The sequence below is a fragment of the Arvicola amphibius genome, chromosome 11 (assembly GCF_903992535.2).
Source record: "Arvicola amphibius chromosome 11, mArvAmp1.2, whole genome shotgun sequence".
NCBI classification, from domain to species: Eukaryota; Metazoa; Chordata; class Mammalia; order Rodentia; family Cricetidae; genus Arvicola; species Arvicola amphibius.
The window spans coordinates 78,956,270-78,974,345 of NC_052057.2; the positions used below are offsets into that span (position 1 = coordinate 78,956,270).

The window sequence follows — 18,076 nt, forward strand, 5'->3', positions numbered from 1 at the left end:
TACATTTCCCCTTCTGTAAAATGGGGCCAAAACTAACACCACAAAGTTGCTGGAAGAAGAACAAAGGGGGGGGGGAGACTTAAGCACCTCCAAAAAACAGGTCCTCTTCTAGTGTTTGTTGAATTAATACTAAAATGCATGACTAATAAAATGTTTAGAGCAAATTTCCTTTCATAGTTCCAAGGTAAACTCTGTCAAAATGGTAGACAACAAGAAATACTGATTCTAGTTCCATGATTCTTTGTGACAAGGAAATATTTGTATGCATGTAAAGGTTGTGGGTTTTTTGTTTGTTTGTTTTTTTGCTTGTGTTTGCTTTTCCTTGAAGGTCCTTGAAGTGAACATAAAACACTTAGCATGATTAACAATGGTTTTAGAAACCAATGGGCTTCACCTGCTCTCTGTAAACCCCGATTAACATTAATTCTGTGAATAATGTAAATCTTCTCTGACTTGTCTTGTGAAGTTTCCTCAATGGTTGTTTTTGAATTGAACTACTTCTTTAAAGGGTCCTCTGAAGTGGCCAAGTAATCGAACTCTCGTTTGTATCTTTATTAGTCTTAAAGATTGCACAAAATGGAAACAAGAGCAAAGTACTGTACCCACTGTACATCATTCATTATAAAACAACAGACACATCTGGATTCTACCAAATAGGATATTCTTTAAAATTTATATATTGCGTGCTCTTAGATTCATGCGTTATTTTACATTATCATTATTCTCTCATAAATAATTGCAACTTGACCAATTTGTGCATCCACTACCACAGTATACACAATGTGGCAAGGAGTGGTCTTTGACAGGAGAACGGCTAAAAAAAAAAAAAAAAACGGAAACATGTATGTGGGTGTCACAGCTACTGTTTGGCCTACGCCGTGAAATGCTAACAAAATTGACGCTAAACATCTTTTCAAAAGGCACGATTTCCTCCACAGAAAAGAACGTTTTCAAAAAAAAAAAAGTGTGGCAGTTAAAATCATCACCTTTGGGGGCAGTGAGATGCTTATAATTGATGTGATCCTGAACCCCAAAGACCAGAATGCCTAGGGAGAGGGTCTATGCCCGAGTCTAGAGGCCTGAATTATGGAGACACATGCCCTACGGGCTGTTCGTTGACTGTTTTTCAGCCCATCCTTAAACGTTGCTCCATTCCAGAACTGGAGAAGAAACTCACTGTTCCAAATCCAGCACCCTCCCCAGAATAACGACAGTATCAACCAAGTCCTTCCTGTCACCACCTGTCTCTACTTTGTCCACACCCCTTCCCTTTCCACCGAAGCGTTAGCAGTCGCGCTCGCCTCGGCCCCCAGCCTCAGGGTCGCTCTGGTCATCGGTGAAGCAGACGTCCACATCACTGTCCTCGCTCTTGGGATCCCCAGGCTCCAGGGCATAGCCCGGTTCCGCGCCCTGGCCGTCGCCCGCCTTGGCCATCAGGCTCTGGCCCGGGTGGCGGGATTTGACGTGACGCTCCAGATCCCGGCGGCGCACCAACACCTTGCCGCAGAACTCGCAGCGATAGGGTGTATTGCCCTCCGCGTGCAGTCGGATGTGCTTGTTGAGATTGCTAGGGTCGCCGAAGGGCCGCAAGCACACTTTGCACTTGAGCGGCTTGTAGCCCGTGTGCGTCCGCATGTGGATCTTGAGCCCATACTTGCGCGAGTACAGCTTGCCGCAGTAGAGGCACAAGTGGCCCGTCTTGGGCTTGCCTGCTGCGCCCCCGCCGCCGCTGCCTGTCGCTGCCACTACGGCCGGAGGCAGAGTCCCCGAGTCCAGGCGGGCGCGACCCTTCCCGGCCGCCATCTCGGAAAGCTGCTGCGTGTGCATGGCGATCTCGCGGTCAATACTGGCCAGGGAGCCCAGCTCCGCCGGGCTCATCGCCGCCGCCGCCGCCGCCGCCGCCGCGGGCCCGCTCAAATAGGAGATGGACTCGGGGTATTTGAGAAGCCCGCCCAAGTGCAGCTTGAGCGGGTAATAGGCGGCAGGGGGGCCGTATAGCAGGTCTCCGCTGTACACCGTGAAGGCCGGCATGACGGCGGGCAGGGGGCTGCACTCGCCGCTGGAGTAGGCTTTGAGCCCACCCGCGGCGTCGAGGGGCGGCAGCACGCAACGCTCCAGGGGGAGCCCGGGTGCAGGGAGAGCAGCGTAGCGCGGGGTGGGCAGCGCAGCAGCTGCGGGCGGGGCGCGCTCCACGTGCTTAAAGGCGGACACCTCCTCTGTGTGACCCGCCAGCAGGGGGAAAGCTCGCAGTGCCCCCGGACACGCCAGGCCGGGTGGCGGCGGGTCCCCCGCGAGCAGACACTTCGGGTGGTGGTGGTGGTGGTGGTGAGCGTGGTGGTGATGGTGGTGGTGGCCAGAAGGGCTCTCCCCACTGCTGGGGCGCCCGCCGGCCCGACCCCCACCCAGCAGCCGGCCCAATGCCAGGCCGGGCCCCTTACCGCCGCCTTCTTCCCGGTAGGGGTCGCCCTGCGCGGCTGCCCGGGCCAGGCCAGTGGGTTTGAAAGCCGAACGCACGCCGGGGTAAAATGCCAAGCCGCTGCCGCCGGCTGCGGAGCCGCCCACGATGCCCAGGAAGTGACTGTGTGCGCGGGCCACCCCGCTCGCATCCAGGGTGCGATCTGGCTGCTCCTTGCTCTTCCTGGGAGTTCCCCACTTGCCCGGGGACGGTGAAGTGGCCGGGGGCGCCAGGGAAACCTCGCGCTTGATGCTCTCCCGCGCTCCGCAAGCCTGGGCGAGTTGAGGGGCCTGTGCTTGGGGCCTCAAAGCACCTGTCTGGAGGGGCGCGGTCAAGTCCGGGGCGGTGGGTTTCGGAGGGAGGCCAAGGGCTTCTGCGGCCGGGCCAGCGCCGGGTCTGGCCGCGTGCTCCTGATGCAGGAAGGCGCGGCCGCCGCCGCCGCTGAGCACGCAGTGGAAACGCAGGTGTGCCTTGAGACTGTTAGGGTATCTAAACGTCCTCCAGCAGTACCAGCAGATGTAGCGCTCCTCTCCTGGGCAAGAGACAGTAGGAAAGTAACCCTGTGAGAAGCAAGGGAGCCAGAAGGAGAGCACCACGGGACCAGGCAAAGTCCAGGTTTTGACCCACATGGTGCGGCAGAAGCGGGGATGGGAGTGAGGGTCTTAGGGCCGACAGATAAAGTTCAGTAACCCTATCAAGACCCTCCCAAAGAATGTAAATGGCCAACCCTTGCCACCTCTATCTTCAAAGGCCTACTCAAATAGCAAAACAGGTAACCTGGGGCCGTCCAATGAAGACATCCTCCAAGCCCTCCTTTGGAAGAGAAGGACACAGGAAGGCTGACTGGGAAGGGCAGAGAGCAGCTGTTGCCTTAAATCAAGTGTTGAAGCTGTGCTGTGCCTGTGCCCATCTGTTGGCGTTTACAGAATAGGTGGCGTATGTCAAGGAGTTGGATAAACTGAACAAAGGCCAATCTAATAGTCGTGAGCGCCTCATTACCAGGCGAGACAATATCCTGTATGTATGGGCCATATGTAATCATTCCTTTTCATATAACAATGTCTTTTGTGTCGGCTCTCCGCCCTTTCTACCCCCTCCCAGACTTAAACACTCGCCTGAGGTTTTCCTGGAGCGTGACCAAATGAATCCCCACATAAGGATGTGATTTGCTACTCTTCAAAATTATATGCATCCTTATTTCTTTTAGTAACTTCATCGGATTACATTGAAGAAAAAAAAGTTCTACTTTTTGATATCCTACGATGGATGATTATATCCTGAGAAGGATGGTGTAGCGTTATCTTATCAGTTCTACCTGAAAGTTAATTAACTCCTAGGTAGGTGCAGAGATACCAGCTCGGGCGAGATGTATTTCACTTAATAAATATATAAAAATGAGAAAGGTACTCTGCTCTTAAAAGTGCAGAGTTCTCTACCATAAGTGTTCTGCTGGTGTACATGTGTAGCTAGTGTCAATTCTTTGTGTCTCTTCCACTGTAAATGTCTTGACTTACTGGGGCCATTGAACACAATCCAGAGACAGATGTGTGACATAGCTACTAAGCAGGCACTAAAAGCTAATTTCTATGTACCACTGTGCATACAAATGCAGTCCTGCAGTTTGTTGTGTTTTTAAGTGACTGATTGTCTGTGAGAAAGAAGTTGATTGAGCCACATGGAAATCCCGAAGTACACTGTAGATCTCTTAAGATGTACTGGAAAAGTTGCATTCTCCCTCTTTACATCTACTCAGCTCCTGCTTTTAAGACATTACTAAAGAGCTTGTCGTGGTGGCAAAAGACTTTAATCTCAGCCCTTGGAAAGCAGAAGCAGGCAGATCTTTGTAAGCTCAAGACCAGCCTGCTCTACATATAAGTTTCAGGCCAGCGAGGGCTCTCTCAAAGGAGGGGAGTGGTTTATTCCAATCGAGGTCAAAGGAGAACTGGGAGAAATAGGGGGACAGAGGATTTGCTTCTACTACTCTATACCAGGTGTCTCTCAAAGACTTACACAAGAGCATTGCAATATTCCTGCTGCCCTCGTAAAACACCTATGTAAAACAACTCTTAGAAAAAGAGGAGGGTGGTCCCTTGGTTTTCTTGGAGTGTTTGAAGTTCAGCTGCTCAAGAGTTTTCAGTCTGCTCCAGAATGGCTCTGCCAGTGCAAAGCCAAGTACACTTTGTTCTTAAAATGAAGGGCAGTAACTCAACCTTTCTGTGAAACTGAAACTAACTGAAGTTAGCTAGTATTGTAAAAAGAGATGTTATCCCTACTAATTTCTTCCTCTTCCCAAAACGTAGGGCAAGTGTGTGTGTGCACGTGCGTGCGTGTGTGTGCGCGCGTGCGTGTGTGTATGCGTGTGCACGTGCGCGTGTGTGCGTGTATGTGTGTGTGTATGTGTGTGTTCCAGCTTATCTCCATCAACAGGTCCTGCAGATCCTAAGGTTCAGCTCTCACTAAGTGACTCACTCTTCATAAATGACTTTGCTCCTCCCCCTCAAGCAATTTTAAAGATTTCAGACATGCCAATCTAGAAATGTCAGCTTCAAAATAGGCTATAACCTTCCCCAACAGTAAAATGATGGATTTTTTTTATTATCAGTTGTCATATGGCATTGATAAAAGTAGTTGGCTGAAATAAAACACATGGGTTAAACAAGCAGCTTTTCCCTGTATGGTTGTCCCTATGAGAAATGTTCTGTGTAGAAGTGGCTGGCACAATTTGTTGTAGAATGGCAAGCTTGAGTGTTCCCCTATGAGACAGCTGCGCTTATTCCTGGAAGGACTTGACAAAAGATTCTGATAATGTAGTTCAAGGAACAAACTATATTAGGATAATTCTTATGAATTCTGGACATAAAAAGTCTATTTAAAAACAAATAGAATTGATTTACAGAAAACAGTGGTACTTTGAAGTGAAATGACTCGTTTCTCTAAAAAAAAAAACCTGTCCAACCCAAGAAGTGTTTCCAAATTACCACACTTTTATTAATATTTACCTGTTTCTAAAGGGACACAGGGGAGTAGCTGTTCTGGAGATTGTGATAAAGTATTTTGGAACACTTTTGTTGTTTTTGTCTATAGGTAAATAGCTTCTTGGAAAAATTATAAACAAGCTAAAACAATTAACAAGTAGGGGGAAGGGCAGAGGAAGCCGTATGGAGTATGAGAAGGGAGTCTCAGAACCTTAACTACTTTAGCCTTCTTCCCACAGGAAATGTCCTTCAGTGCTGTGTGGAGGGTTTGAAATGTGCTCCTCTTTAGCGGCTACTCCTTAATTTGCATTAACTGGCTCTTGGCTTGGAAGGAATAAAATAAATCTGAGAAGAAACTGAGATACATCCCAGATTCAATTTAAGTAGACTTAGTAGGGGGAAATGAATAAATACCATTTTAAGCAAGAACTCTAGTACCTGCCCAGGGACCAGCTGCAAGTGGCATGATGCTTCTAAAATGCTATCAAATACACTGCTCTCCTGGAAAACTAACACAGAAAGAGCATCCTTGTACCTTTTTAAAAGTATTCTAAGTTTAAGTTTTGGGGTCTAGAACTCAAGATATATTGTTGTGGCATATTAAGTCTCCAGTTCTTCATTAAGTAAATGCTTGTTATCCGGGGTACGTAATGGGAAAGAGAGAAACCATGACGTTCCTAAGGAGTATTCCGCTGCAGTTGAGGACGAGATTATTACCCACTTTTGTTACCACTTACTAATGTTTTTAAGGCAGCAGTTCCCTCTCTGCCTGTGTAAAGAGCATGAATTCCGCTTCCACAGCGCTGAACAGAAAGGTTCTTCAGGTCTGGGATCACCCCCCACTACCCAGGAGAAGAGTAGAACTCTACGCTTGCTCACCCTCACTATTGGGGAGACCTTCTCAGAGGCAATACCTTTCTCATCATGAGTCGGAGTTGCAGTTGTGGGGATGTCAAACCACTGAGCCAAAGAGTTAGAATACCACACAGTCAGCTCTTCCCCTGGCTGGACATCTCGTAATGCTCGATAGAAGATCTAGGATGCAATAATAATAGTAATAGTAATAGTAATAAGTAATAAACAATAATAGTAATAACAATAAGGTTCTTTATTATTTCCTGGCACTTGAGAATAAAGGCTCAAATGTTGACGTTGTGGCCCTGGAGAAGCTACTGGATAGCTTTGAATCTCATCCTTCGTCCTTTAAATGGCAAACCAAAAGTATCTTCCTTACAGGGTCATTGGCACGTTTAAAAGGAGAACTCTTGCATTTCAAAGTTCTTTACTTACAGAATGCCCGGCTGCCTTAGGGACCAATAGTGGATGGAATTGGAATTGACAAGGATGAGGGGCACTGACAGTACCTGTCCTCCTGGTAAGTCAGCAACAGCTTCCAGAGTCTGTTCCTGGGGGTTCCTGGCTGCCCGGATTAACCCTATCCACTCCAGAGGGGAGCCCCCTGACTCGTCCACCAGCTCCCCTCTCACCATGCGCACCTGCAATACAAGCAATGGTCATTTCCCCACATGCCACAGCCAGGCTCACAACCCAGAGGAAAGACTGTACTCCACCCCACCCAACTCCGGAAAATGCTTGTGTTCTCTTTGACCCAACCTCTATGAGCTGCTGCGTGAATAATTCCTCAGTGTCTCAGTTTAGAGAATGGAGAAATGAGGAAGGTTGAATGATAGACAGCACCACGACCATCACCGCAAACCACACACCTTGGAAACACCAGCTGAAAAAGGCATTCTCTGAGAGCTCCCGGACGTTAACAATTGCAAAACACTCCCCCACCTCTCCCTAACGCGCAGTTCTAGCATCCTTAACGCCGGGGAGAGAAGTGGTTCCAAGTTCAAGCCCACTCTGAAGCCTGGCGCAGTATTCCTACCCTGTTTCTCAGCCTCCCCATTCTATAGAACTGCTCGTAGGTGCAAGAGAACTCCGCGGCGAAATGCTCAGAACAAAGCCAGCACACAGAAATTTTGCCTGCAGCTAGCAGGCCATTTAAAAGCAATTAAATCGCGTTTAAAGAGAGAGGCGTGGTTAGCTACAAAACCGGCTGTAGACCCGAATGAGAGACCAGAGGCTTTCTGGCACCAAGAGTAAAGTGCCAGTCCTGCTCCTCAGACACGGAAGATACTTCTTGCAGGAAAGCTCTAGGCGCTGGTTAAAACCACGGTCTTTCCTTTTTAAACAAGCTTTTGACTTAATTTCCCGGTCCTGCCTGCCAGTCCTTGACTGCTAAGGCACCCCCCCCCCTCACCCTCTGCCGGCAAGAGTCTTTAAATTCCCCCTCTAATCAGGGGTCAAGACTGTGGGGGTGGGGGAGGGAGCGGTCAGCGTTGAAGAGTTGTCCCTGAGGATCTCGGACTCTGAGAGTCAGCTGCAAGGGTCCCAACTGAGTGTCCCCCTCGAGGGTGGGGCTCCACTACCTCTCAAATGGCACCAATATTAATCACCACAAGACTCATCCTCTTTCCATTTCCTACCCAAACCTACAAGTAAATAAATGGGGACTTGGTATATTCCGAGAACTAATAGCCTCACAAGAACTGTCTCCTCTGAGAAAAGGGATTGACTTGTTTAAAACAAAATTTAAGCCTCAAATTAGTAAACAGAACCGGGAAAAAGTCCTTCCCATCTGATGCCTCCAGAGAAAAGGGGTATGTTTATCCAAAGAAGCAAGAGCCCAGGTGAGAGTTAGGAACTTTACCACCTTACTGAGGACACCCCAGAGCGCTGGGGGAAACTATCAGTTCCCACAGGCCCCCATCCCTACAGATCCTGGCGCACCCACCTATAAAGTCTGTTTCCACTCAGCTCTGTCCTCCCTTCAACCCACCCCACGTCCAGCTCAGTTATGAGACATTCTAAGGCTAATCGAATAGTTCTACTCTGCAGAATTAGCAGGTATCCCTTTTCTCCGTGTTTCCTCTCTATCCCTTTTCTTGATCGGAGCAATGGGAGGCGAACCGCAAGGGACGGAAATCCAGAATGGCCCAGTACCTTTTTCTTGGGCCCTGGTTCCCTGCGATCTGACAGGTACTTGCCCAACTTGAAGGTGCCAGGCACGGGCCCCAGGCGCAAGCCAGCCGGGATGCAGGAGTCAGCGTTCACGCTGGTGGCTGGAGTGCGTGAAGTTCCATGCATTGTTGCCACCGCCGCCTGGCAGACGCTGGGGCTCGCGGGGTCCTCCACGAAGAGAGAGTGACAGAACCAGGAGCAGCCTCATGCGATGAAGGAGCCGCACCCGGACGTGCGTCTTCTGCAGGAGGAGTGACGCGGGCGGGCATGCACTGCGCCTTTTCAATCCGGGCGGGCGCCTTTTGGCACAGCGAGCGCAAGGGCACGGAGTTTGGTGAGAGAGTTGCGCTGTGAAGCAGCTGCAGAGTCCCACCCGAGAGGGTCACATGGAGTGATTCCCTCAGCCCCCTGCATAATCGAGGCCTCTGAATGGCTAGCACACAATGGTCCAGGCGACCTTCCCATTCCTAAAAATCCAATTTGTCAAGGGCGAAGAAAAGGCGCTGGTGAATCAAAGGTCCGGCGGGACCATTAATCCTCAGCATGGGGTATTGTCCCTGAGACAGTTACGATATTTTAAGTGACAAATCCACTGTATAATTTCTCCATAAATTTTACTTCCTTTTATTGTTTGCCGACAAACCAGTTTTGGGAAATAAGTGACTACTTTAAGTCTACTTGGCTGATTCCTTTGAGCCTTGGTCTACTTCAAAGATTCTTAATTCTCTCCCCTTGGCTTTATTGTAAAGGAGATTAAACAAAGAGATGGAGACTGTTTGGAGGACTTGTTAACTTCTATTGATTTCTGGCGTGTGCCATACAGAAATTAGGCAGGTACTTGATGGGAAAACACCAGAAAATACCTACACTTTTCAAATAACGACCATAGTTCCATTTCAGGGATTGGGTTCAGGCCAGTCCACCATTCAGAACCACGTAAGCTGTTCCCTCTACCCGGATTTGCCCCAAAATATGAAACCACCGGAACAATTTGAGAGGGAGAAGCCAGCTGAGCACCACTGCTGCTCTTCGCACTCAGGGCCCGCAGTTTTCTCTGAGAGTAGGAAGCAGCCACAAAGCTTCGTAGGAGATGCGCTCTGTGGATCAAACTGCGGCCTTGAAAAGGAGGAAGTTCTCTGCAGGGCTGTTAATCGCGTATTCCCCGCCGCCGCCCCCCCCCCCCCCACACACACCGCCTGCGACCCATCAATTCAAACCTTATTTTGCTTTTAAGTTTAAAACCGGAAGAAAGTCCTGGCACTTACTTCTCCAGAACCAAAAGGCTAAATTTTTATTTATGTTTAAAGCAAACAAAACAAACAAACAAACAAAAAAGACCACAATCTCTCAGCAGGATGAGGGGAGCCATAGCAGGCATTTGGGTCAACTCTAGCACCTTTCTGCAAATCCCATGCTGCCACCATTGAAGTCACCAGGAAACTCCGGCAGTGGCTCCAATGATATGTCCTCACTCCCACCCCATTCCCATCCTCTACTCCATCATAGAGAATAGAACGGAGGACCCTGTGCAGCACGCTCATTGGTGCCTTGCCCAAGAAGATGCAGTTGTGCTGCCTAGATCTGAAGTGACACTGGCTAACAGGATGTCCGGACAATCGAAGAGGGCCTTTAAAGTCGCCTCCTAAGCTGCCCTCTGTTGGAAACCTGTATTCACAATCTAGGCAGGGCCAGAAAACTAACTCAAGCCCCGAGACACCTTTGGTGTGAATTACTAGGAGCCTCAGTCTCCAGATCTGCAAAGTGGAGCCGCTGGGTGCAAACGGTCCCTTGCCTCGCTGTCCACTATCACCCAAGCATGTTGGGAAAGTGAGCAACGGTGGCACTAAGAAAGTCACAAAACTCGTTGTTTGCATCAATGGGAAAGCCAGGCCAGGTCAAAGGTCTCAGGTCTAAGCAAACCAAGACAAGACCATGCTGAACACAAAGAAAACAGACTCGGTGTCCACCCCACAGCCTACAGAGCTATACCTCCTTGGGACACCAGAAAGTCTCTTGGTAGGCTTTAAGCAGCCGTGCTCATGTGACTTGCCCGGAACTATTTTCTAAGACAGCAAACTCTCAGTTTCATGCTCAACCTTCCAATTGCTTCTCCGGGAGTAAAGAAAGCTCCCCTCCAGAGATAGAAGAGAGCCTTTGATCCCAGGGCCCATGAATGGCAAAACCGGGGAAGGGAGAGGGAGGGGGCCTGAGGAAGCCTCTCCGATGAGTCCAGGGCAATAAATTTTAAGCCATGAACATGCCCCTCTAACCTCTGGCCTGGCAGCTCCGGATGACACCCAGTTTAACTTACCAGCACTGAGAGCGAGAAGGGGGCGAGCTCAGGGCCTGGGTTCGGGGCGCCTCCCTAGCCCTTCTTAACCAGTGAAAAAGCGTGAACGACACGCGAACAATTTTATCAATAGGACCATGTAAAGGCCGACTGTGAGGAAAGTTATTTATTAATATAGCCAATTGTGACTGGTTCCCAGCCCCGCGAGAAGAAAGAGACTGCGCCAGAGGCATTCACACCAGCTCGCCGAGTTTTATTCTGTCCTGTGGCTCAGAGTTGCAGTTCCCCAAGTGAAATAAATTGTCCACAAAGGAGAAAAGGAACACATTTTCTTTTATTTTTCCTCCCCTAAAAAGCAAGGGTGAAACCAATCTAATGTGCCCAGTGGAGCAAGATGGGCCGTGAAAGGCTGGGTGTTAAAAGTAAAAGCGGGCTGTGCAGCAAATGGGATGGAAAATTAAATGAAATTAAATAGCTTGAACGGCCGTATTGTCCCTTATTAAAAAGACACATTAATTACATGGTCTCAGCCTTATTCAAAGACAATGTTGAGACTCAATCAAAACATTCCACTCGGCTTTTTTATCGACTTAAAATGGGCGTCCAGAGGCCCTGTTAAAGCGAAATCCCTCCTACACGGAGGTGCAAGAAGAGCGTGGTTGGGGCGGTCCTGCAGCCTGCCCAGCAAGGCTGGCACTCGGCTCCCGCGGCGGTTAACAGGTTGCCTAGCGAGGCTCGCTCTCACTGGGCTGCAGCGGGCGGGAAAGGAGGGTCGTTCGACCTGGCCCGCAGCTTCTACCCGGCTACCGGCCGGCTTAGCTCGCCCACCCTGCGGTTCTCCTGGCAGGAAAGAGCAGACCTAGGCCTTCATGGACGAGCACCGTGGTTCATCTCCGATCATGCTTTTGGGGACGATCGGTCTCGGTTCTCGGGGTCCCCTGGGAGGCTGAGCTGGATGCCCCGCGTAGGTCCAGGAGTCAAGTCCCCGCTACTGCGCCACACAGTCCCTACCCGAGATGGAGATATCCCCGGCAGGCCTGCGCAGGCCGGAGCCCCGGTCAGTGGTTGCCATCGGTCCTGCGCTGGCCCGGAAAGCGCCCCCTGCGGGTGTCTGTGGCGGCCGGGCGGCCGGGTCAGAGCAGACCAGCTGCTCTGCCCCCGAGGCGCGGGTGGGACATTAAGGCGGGTTCTGAATAGGGAGACTGCGACCGGCTCTGGGAACGCCACCAGATGACGCGCCGGCGACGGGGCCTTTTCCCCCTTAATTACGTGGACGGTGGGTGCGCGGCGCCCAGGAGACTTGAAACTTGTAGTCAAGGACGCAACCCTGACACCGATGGTGGGGTTTGTGATGCCTTCTTTGGGTTTTGTTTTGGGTTTTTTTGGTTTTTGTTTTGTTTTGGGTTGGGTTTTTTGTTTTGTGTTTTTTGGGTTTTTTTTTAAGTCTGCCATTGGAAACGACTCAATAAAAAGTATTCAGAGTCCCTCTCAAGTTGCCTTTTAACCGGAGTTCTCCAACTTATTTCTTGGTTCTTTCGGTTGACATGGTGCAAAGAAAAGTCAGCGAGCGTGCTGCTGAATTGCAATGTCTTGGGGCACCTCCATATTCACGCTTCTCTGCCGGCCTCTGCCCGAGGAGCCCGCGCTCAATTCGATTTTCCTTGCTATTGGGCACATTTAGGAGCGCCTCTATTTGTGAAGTTCATTTCTAGGCAAATGTATTCAAGAGCTGATGGGAATGAATAGGACCGTGTGTCAGCCGCCCCTAATTGGGATTAAAGCACTTAGGAGCATATGCAGAGACTGACAGAAATTCTCAGGTTGCATTGTCTTCAGACTTCCACCCGCTCGGACGCTCCTCCTCCAAGGGAGATTTATAAAGATTGCGGGGAGAAACTGAGGAAAGAAAGACGAAAGGAAAAGAGCCAGGCTAATAGCTCAGGATGGGGCTGCAGCTCAGCTAGAGGAGGTGGCGGCTTCGCAGAAGAGACTGCAGGATAATTGAATGCGGACGGGGGGTGGGGGGTGGGGGGGGTGGAAGGTCCGAACTCTAATCTGAAAGGCGGAGAGTTAAAAGGCGAAATAAAGATGTTCTTGAAGCTCCCAAACGCCCCTTCCTTTTTTTTGTTTCCCCTGAAGAACCTGCCTTTATTTCTCTTTATCTTTGCTGCTATTCTGCACCCCAAAGCACATACCCTCTCTCGAAGAAATTTTACACAGGTTGATACTTGAAACAGAGAGGAAGTATCCTCATATAGGAAATAAAAATTACTTTTGCATGTTGAAACGGTTGTGCTCAAAATAATCCTGGAAAAGTTTCCTGATGATTGTGTCAAATATATGTAAGTGTGTCAAAATACAAACACAGTGAGTTCTCCTGTACGTACAAATTTTGTTTGGATATGTAGTCCACCTGTAAATCTCAGTCCAGAAGTAAACACTGAGGTTTTGGACTGAGGTGACAAATCCTTTGAAAAACTGGGAACTGGCATGGAGACTGAGACAGTTTTCTAAACAGAGCAATGGCAGCCTCCTTAAGCATTCTCCCCCAGGAGCAGAGAGGCCTGAAAGATAAACTTAACACTAAACAAGAGTGAGGATTTCCAGTGTTACCAGGATTTTTTGGTTTCGGAGTTGTTTGGCTCACCTGGAAGCACTGGTTTCTTAGAGGACTCTGAGACTGGGTGTCGGAGCACAGAATCAGAAGGAGATTTCTCATCACATCCTTTGGGGTAACATTTTGGCTTTGATAAGGTAGGCATATATAAGAATATAGTTCCAGTTAAAAGTTATTATTCAGACTTAAAGATGACTCTTCATGAGTGCAAGGGGGAAAGAAAAAGAAGGTGAGATGAGGCTCTGGAGGGGACAGTAACCAGTAGCTTCTGTGACAAACTTCTACTCAACACTTGACTCTCACGCTGATTCCCGGAACCTTACTAACCACACAAAACCCAGAGTCCCCAAGTCCTGAAGAAGCTGTAATAGAAAGCTGTGCTCTCCAACTATAATGGGAATTCTGGACAACGATGATCACGTGAGACAAGAACAAGCTTCCAGGAGTGACTGGACATTTTCCCTTTGCAGTTCCTCAACAGAACTAAAAGCTTCCTTTCTTCCCAGGGCAGCCCACCTCGTAATGACACTGCACAAGTTTGTGTCCTATAGAAAGTAGATCTTCCTTGAATCAGGTTTTTCTTTTGTTTGTTGTTCCCATTACTCCTTATTCTTACTCCTACATCAAAATCTCAGTCTTATGATTTTGCCAATAAAGACTCAGGAGTCAGATGTTGGGGTGAATGTAACACCCGATTCTGTGTTACCCCCTCAGTACAGTTCGCGCGCCACTGTACCTTACGCGAGTCGGACAAGGGCCTGGAGATTGAAAGAACACACAAAGAGACCTGGGTCATTCGGAAGGAGATCAGCCGAATGCCCTTTATTTAGCCTTGGGGAAAATCTTATATACCCCACTCCTGCCCAAGGAATTCCACCCAGGCAGGTGGGAAATTACCATATCTAACTGCTGCACAAGGACTTCCACCTAGGCAGGTGGGAAATTACCATACCAACAATAGAGTCAACAATGCCCTACAGCAAATCACCAGGCGGGGCAGAGGGAGCACAGGAACAAACAGGATGCTTAGTCATCTGACCAGAAACTGTCCTCAAGATGAGCCCCAGGAACAAGGGCAGACCCGGGCCCTACAGGTGAAAACAAGCTAGCTCAGAAAGGCAGAGGAGCAACCAGTTGACTTTCTTCTTTAGGTGGCATCTCAGAAAGAGCTTCCTTTCTGCCATCCTAAAACAAAAAGATCACCAGACTCAAAGTCCCTCCTCCCTACTTCCTGTGAATTTCTCTAGTCGATTTCCAGACTCCCCATAGCTATCTATGGCTACTTCATGCCAACCAGTTGCTGACTCTGTCTCTTGACCCCAGGTTGATTTTATTTAATTAATGCAAACTCAGGGCTCACAGTGTGGTCAAATATCCTACAACAGAACATGGGCAGTACTTTCCTTTATTTTTGAAAAGAATGTTCAGGGGGCGAGGGAAGCAAAACTGTGACATATGCTATCCCATTGACCATGTTAGGTAGGAAGGAGTCTCACATTCCCTCATCACCCCATGGGCATCCTTCATGGCACTCTGTGCTCAAAAATGATAGCCTTCCCAGACAGAGGAGAACCAACTGTTCTCCAAAAGGATTCATGAATAGCTGTGCTCCCTGCTAGAACACACAAATAAACGTCCAAAGAAATAACCAGCCGGGCGGTGGTGGCGCACGCCTTTAATCCCAGCACTCGGGAGGCAGAGGCAGGCGGATCTCTGTGAGTTCGAGACCAGCCTGGTCTACAAGAGCTAGTTCCAGGACAGGCTCCAAAGCCACAGAGAAACCCTGTCTCGAAAAACCAAAAAAAAAAAAAAAAAAAAAAAAAGAAATAACCATTATTTTCTTTCATTGAATGTTATTTGAAATCATCGTTTCTAAATAGCATCAGTCATCATAAAGGAGCAAACCTGAAGACAGACATCAGAACGTAGGAGTGTCCAAATACTCGTGATTGGGCCATTCTGAGCCTCTTATTTAATCAATTTTCCAGCAGATACACCTTTAGATAAATAGTATTTCAGTGGTAAGTTTCTTTAGTTGGTTGGTTGGTTGGTTGGTTGGTTGGTTGGTTGGTTGCTATTCGTTTTTTGGTGGGGGAAGTTCAAGACACAGTCTCACTGTGCAGCTCTGGCTGTCCTAGAACTCATTATGTATACCAGTCTGACCTAGAACTCAGAGATCTGTCTGCCTCTTCCTTCCAAATGCTGGTATTAAAGGCATTTACCACCATGCACCAGGTTCTTCAGGTAATAAGTTCTATGAAGCAGAATAAAGCAAGGCCAATACTGAGGAAGGTGCTGTTTTATATGGAGTGGTTAAAAAAAAGATCTCGCTGATGTTATTTGACTGGAAGGGATGAAGACAGTCATGTAAAATGTGGGGGGATGTATTAATGCCCTGTCCTAGCTCGTCTTAGGTCAGCTTGACATGTAGAGTTATTGGAAAGGAAGGAACCTCAGTTAAGAAAATGCCTCCATACGATCTGGCTATAAAGCATTTTTAAAATTAGTGATGAATGGAGGGGAGCCCAGTCAATTGTGAGTGGTGCTATCCCCGGTGGTCCTGGGTTCTATGAGAAAGCAGGCTGAGCCTGGTGGTAGTGCATGCCTCTAATCCCCACACTCAGGAGACAGAGACAGGTTGATCTCTACAAGTTTGAGGCTGGCCTGGTCTGCAGAGAGAGTTCCAGGACAGCCAGAGCTACACAGAGAAACCTTATCTTGAAAATAAATAAACAACCAAAAAAAAAAAAAGCCAGAAAGAAAGAAAGCAGGCTGAGCAAGTCATGAGAAGCAAGGCAGTACGCAGCACTCCTCCACGGCCTCTGCATTAGCTTCTGTCTCCAGTTTATTGCCCTGTTTGACTTCCTGTCCTGACTTCTTCAATAATGAACAGTCATGTGGAAGTAAGCCAAATAAAGCCTTTCCTCCCTAACTTGGTTTTTGTCATGGTGTTTGGTCACAGCAATAGAAACCCTAACAAAGACATGCCCCAAGGTAGATGTACACCTTGTAGTTTCAAAGTTTAGCAGGGAGGCAAAAGTGAGTGGAACGGAGAATGCGAGGTGTATATGAGGGTGGGGGGGGTGTAGATGAGAGCAGAGAGAAAATAGTGATGTCTATTTATGTAGGTTCTTTTGAATTATACTAAAGACTATAGACATGTGTGTTCGTCTGTTTCACTCGTCCAAATTCTCACAGAGATGTTGGGTAAGACAATCGGGTAGGAGACAGTGACTTTAATACCTTTAATATGAGATTTTTCTATGAAGGAAACTAAAGAAATAGGATGATAACTAGAAAGAGACATAGGATCAAAGAATTTTAAATTTGGTGGACATAACAGCAAATCTGTGCGGTGACAAAGGCTAAAGGTATTGATGCTGCAGGAGAGAAGAATTTCAGCCACTCAGACCCTGGTAGTTCCTCCACGTTAACATCTTACCAAATCACGAAATTAGAGAACCCTAAAGATCATCTTATCCAGCCTTCCTGTTAGTTTGTTCAAAACTGAAACACAGAAAAGCTGCACTTGTCCACAGCTGTGCAACTGGTGGGAGACTCAGTTTCCCCTTTGTACCTCACCATGTTTTCCTAATGTATTTTTTATTAAATATTTTATTTAATATTCATATATGAACATAACTTGCTTGGATCCAACCCATCCATATCCTCTCCTCACTGTAGTCTTTTTTCACGATTTAATTATTCATTAATTCCCACTTAGATCACATTTAAATGTAGCATCCAGTGCATTAAATACATTCAGATCATTGTACAAGCATCACTACCTGTTCCCCAAACACAAACTTTGTGTTCATTAAATAACAGTTCACATCCCCTAGCCACCCAATCTGCACCCACTGATTTGCATTTTACTTTGGTGCCCCATGAATTTGGCCGTTCCAGGTCCCACATACAGTAAAATCATAGAAAAAATAGTGTCTGGGCTATTTTCATCTGGCACATTGTTTTCAGGATGAACATCATTAAATTGTACAAGACAAAGTATACATTTCATAGGCAAAACTGTGAAAATTTAACCTTGTAATCACGGGGCAGAGGTATCACCAGTAACAAGCACAAAGCAAGCTCCTCCAGCTGGTATCATTTCTCAGTATAGTCTGTTAGAGGGAAGAGGAGAGAAGGGATGTTAGCTTTTCATCCTGGTACTCTCATGCCTCCTGTTGGGAAGCAAAGGAATTGACTCTCTCGTAATCACTGTTAAAAAGGCAAGAAGCAATTCACAAAATTCAAGTAACTCCGAGCCAAGGAGGCACGTCAAGGTGAAATTTCACATAGTTCTTTGTGATCCAAACTGCCTGGCAGGTGATGTGCATCTGAGATTCAAACACTCAGAAGGTGGGCAGGAGGATTGTTTGAGCCTGGGAAGTTGAGACGGCTGCGGGGTATCCACCAGAGATGACTGCTAGGGCATAGGTTTAAGCAACAGAAAGTATTTATTAGCTGGCTGGTGACTTCACTGAGTATTCACGATCCCAGTGTAGCCCTGAGCCTTTCTCGGGGGTGAACTTTTAAGCACAAAAACCATAACCTGGGTTGATATACTTCGGTTAACAAGAACAGTTATTCAGAAGCAGAGCTGCAGAAGGCAAAAAGCAAGATTTTGAGAAAAGCATTTAGAGACTCCCCCAGAAGTATAGATTTTGATGGAGTAGGTCTTTGTTTCAGTTTTGGCAGGTGGTGTTGTCCAC

At 47.9% G+C, this 18,076-nt stretch overlaps 1 protein-coding gene across 1 annotated transcript; it reads right to left on the reverse strand.

Annotated features, from left to right (window-relative positions):
• Positions 1–1,284: 1,284 nt before the first annotated feature.
• Prdm13 (PR/SET domain 13) lies at positions 1,285–8,726 on the reverse strand. The gene is given in 5 exon segments (XM_038347101.1): positions 1,285–2,987; positions 6,345–6,465; positions 6,795–6,926; positions 8,440–8,663; positions 8,666–8,726. Coding segments are annotated over 5 exon segments (2,241 nt in total).
• Positions 8,727–18,076: the final 9,350 nt, after the last annotated feature.